General features: G+C 25.8%; 1 protein-coding gene across 1 annotated transcript in view; it reads right to left on the reverse strand.

Annotated features, from left to right (window-relative positions):
• Positions 1 to 1,367: 1,367 nt before the first annotated feature.
• Positions 1,368 to 2,706, reverse strand: part of LOC107494566 (xyloglucan endotransglucosylase/hydrolase 1) — a 3,277-nt gene continuing 1,938 nt past the window's right edge. The window contains exon 4 of the mRNA XM_016115611.3: positions 1,368 to 2,034. Within this exon, the coding sequence (XP_015971097.1) occupies positions 1,635 to 2,034 (400 nt within the window). The 3' untranslated portion in view covers positions 1,368 to 1,634. The remainder of the gene's footprint in view (positions 2,035 to 2,706) is intronic.

The raw sequence follows: 2,706 nt of genomic DNA on the forward strand, positions 1-2,706 counted from the left end.
ATGAAAACTTTTTATTAATTAGTAATTTTAATGATACATAATATATAGCTATATCATTATTATCGTTATTATTATATTTTGCTACAAATATTTTAAGGTATTTGTTAATAATTTTAAATTACTATTTTTGATAAAGCTCAATAAAAAATTGTGCATTTAGATTATTATTATTACTATTCTAAACTTAAAAAATTTATTATTATTTTTAAATTTGCATTTTTTATTAAAAACCTTTATTTATTATTAGGCACATCCATATAGAGAGAGAAATGAGGGCATGTGCGAGTGGCAAAGCAAACCATGTTCAATGCCAAGTCCTAACTAGACATGTCAAATAATGGTGGCGCAAACAGCTCTTCAAATTGGTTAAAGAAAAAGAACCAATTAGTTAATTAATTAATTAATTGTTATTTGGTGCAGCTGCAACAGCACCAAAGCCAGATTTTCACATGGGTGAGTGAGTGCTTGGTGCTGCCACGTTTACAGGGTCCAGTGTCTTTTTTTCTTTTGTGCCTATTTTCTGAATTATGAAGCCCCCTTTTTCCATTTCTTACATTGTCATTTTTTTGGGCCCAGAGAATCAGACTCAATCATATTCATATCACAATTTTTTCTGCAAATATATATTCTGCTTTATTTGGATATCCAATACAATACAACTGTATTCTCATCAACAACTTAGATATGCCATTATTAACATTACACATGAATGATTTTACTCAATTTCTGTACCAAAATATCTCATTGAAATTTTTTAAATATTTTAAGAGCGTTTCGATAATTTTATAAAAAATATCATGTGACTACTAAAATTAATTATTATATATTTATATATATATTAATTTATTTTAATATATATTCTATTCTAATAAATAATTTTAGTGACTGATTCTAGTGTATATCGTAATATGATTATAATTTTATAATTATATATTAATGACTAATGTTACTGAAATATCATATTTTTAAAATTAAGTACTTGAAATGTTTCCTAACTACTTATTACACTATTAAACTTAAATGCTATCTAACAAAATTATAATACTCAATATGTATGTTGAATTAAATACTTACTATCATACTTAGAAAAAAATGTAATTTTAATTTTTATATTTTTTGAACTATATATAAGTAACATAAAAGTTAGTTAAATTATTGGTGAAAATATGAAGACCATCAAATCTTAAGATTAAAATTAGTTAAGTTAAAACTAATTATCTGAAGCTCCACATGAAGCCGTGCCTGTCACACTAAAAAGTAAAAACCTTGAAATTTTATTTTATTTTATTTTTTAAAAATCGTGTATGATATGGTGGTAGAGCTTTTTAGAATTTAGAGTTATTATTATCCTCCATCAATCCAAGAAAGACAAGTAGAAGTATAATATATAGTGATATAAAAATAAGTAAAATACATTACAGAATGTGGGAGAGAGAGAGAGAGAGGCACCTCCACTTCTTAATTACATAGCTCTCATAACAATAAATGATGATAATAATGTGGTAAGGTAAGTGGTAAATATAACCAATACAATAATAGGAAAGCAAATAAGAGAAGCAATAATGCATAAAATAAGAATATAATATAAAGTATAAGAAATGACACATCTTATAATGTTATATTATATTCTTAAATTAAATGTCACGGTCTCTAAAGCATTCAGGAGGAAGAGTAGGGTAACGCTTTCGATCATTGCAATAGTTGTAAATAGTGAACTTCTGGCGAACCCATCTAAGCCTCCTCCATTGAAGAGCATCAAGGTCTCTGAATTCTTGTTGGTCCCACCATCTCTTACCTTGAGTGGAACAGAACTTGGCTTCAACGGAGGCTTCACAACCATCAATGTGGAAGCCTTTGTAGGAAGCTATGAATGGTGCTTTCGACCAATCTGTTTTCTCCAAACCACCCCTTGTGGCCCAATCATCTGCGTTCCATAAGCTGTTGTAGATTTTCATTGGTTGGTCAAATGGGAATTTCACACCCAAGTCCTTGCAGTTCTTGAACACCCTAATTGGTACATCATCCACAAAGAACCTGTTTTTTCATATACACAAATTTTCTTTGGGGTTATTCTCTCTGGAAATGATGAAAATAGATTGGTTATCATTAATGAGATAAAATGACAAATAAATTTCTAATCTTTTATTCCAAACATAAATAAAATTTTTCATAAATTTAAATATAAATATATTTTTTATTTTTGCATATAAATCTTTCGAAAAATACTAGATAGTTATCAGAATTCTATCATTATTTAAAAATATTGGATAAAGTATATTATTAAATTATCAAATTAAAGAAATTAAATTGATGACTAAATAATAATTAAAAATAATAAATTTTGATAATTTTCTAATATTTTTTAAATTCTTCGGTGCCAATTCAAATAATTATTTATGTATCTCTCATTTATAAAAAATTAAGATTTATTACTAATATTTTAATTTGATGAAAAATTTATTTATTTTTGTAATAAAAAATTAGAGGCTTATTTGTGCTTCTTTCACATAAGCTTTTAGAGAGAGGATAACGACATTTTATTAAAATTAATATATCATTTAAATTTGATCAAAATTTTTTATATTGAAGTGACAACATCAATTACTAAGTTTCTATGATACTGAAGTGACAAAATCTGTATATATAAAAAATGAGTGTTAGGATTTAAAATAAAATGTTAAAAATAAAAGAAAAAACAAACCAACC

This window comes from Arachis duranensis, chromosome 6 (genome assembly GCF_000817695.3).
Source record: "Arachis duranensis cultivar V14167 chromosome 6, aradu.V14167.gnm2.J7QH, whole genome shotgun sequence".
Classification (NCBI taxonomy): domain Eukaryota; kingdom Viridiplantae; phylum Streptophyta; class Magnoliopsida; order Fabales; family Fabaceae; genus Arachis; species Arachis duranensis.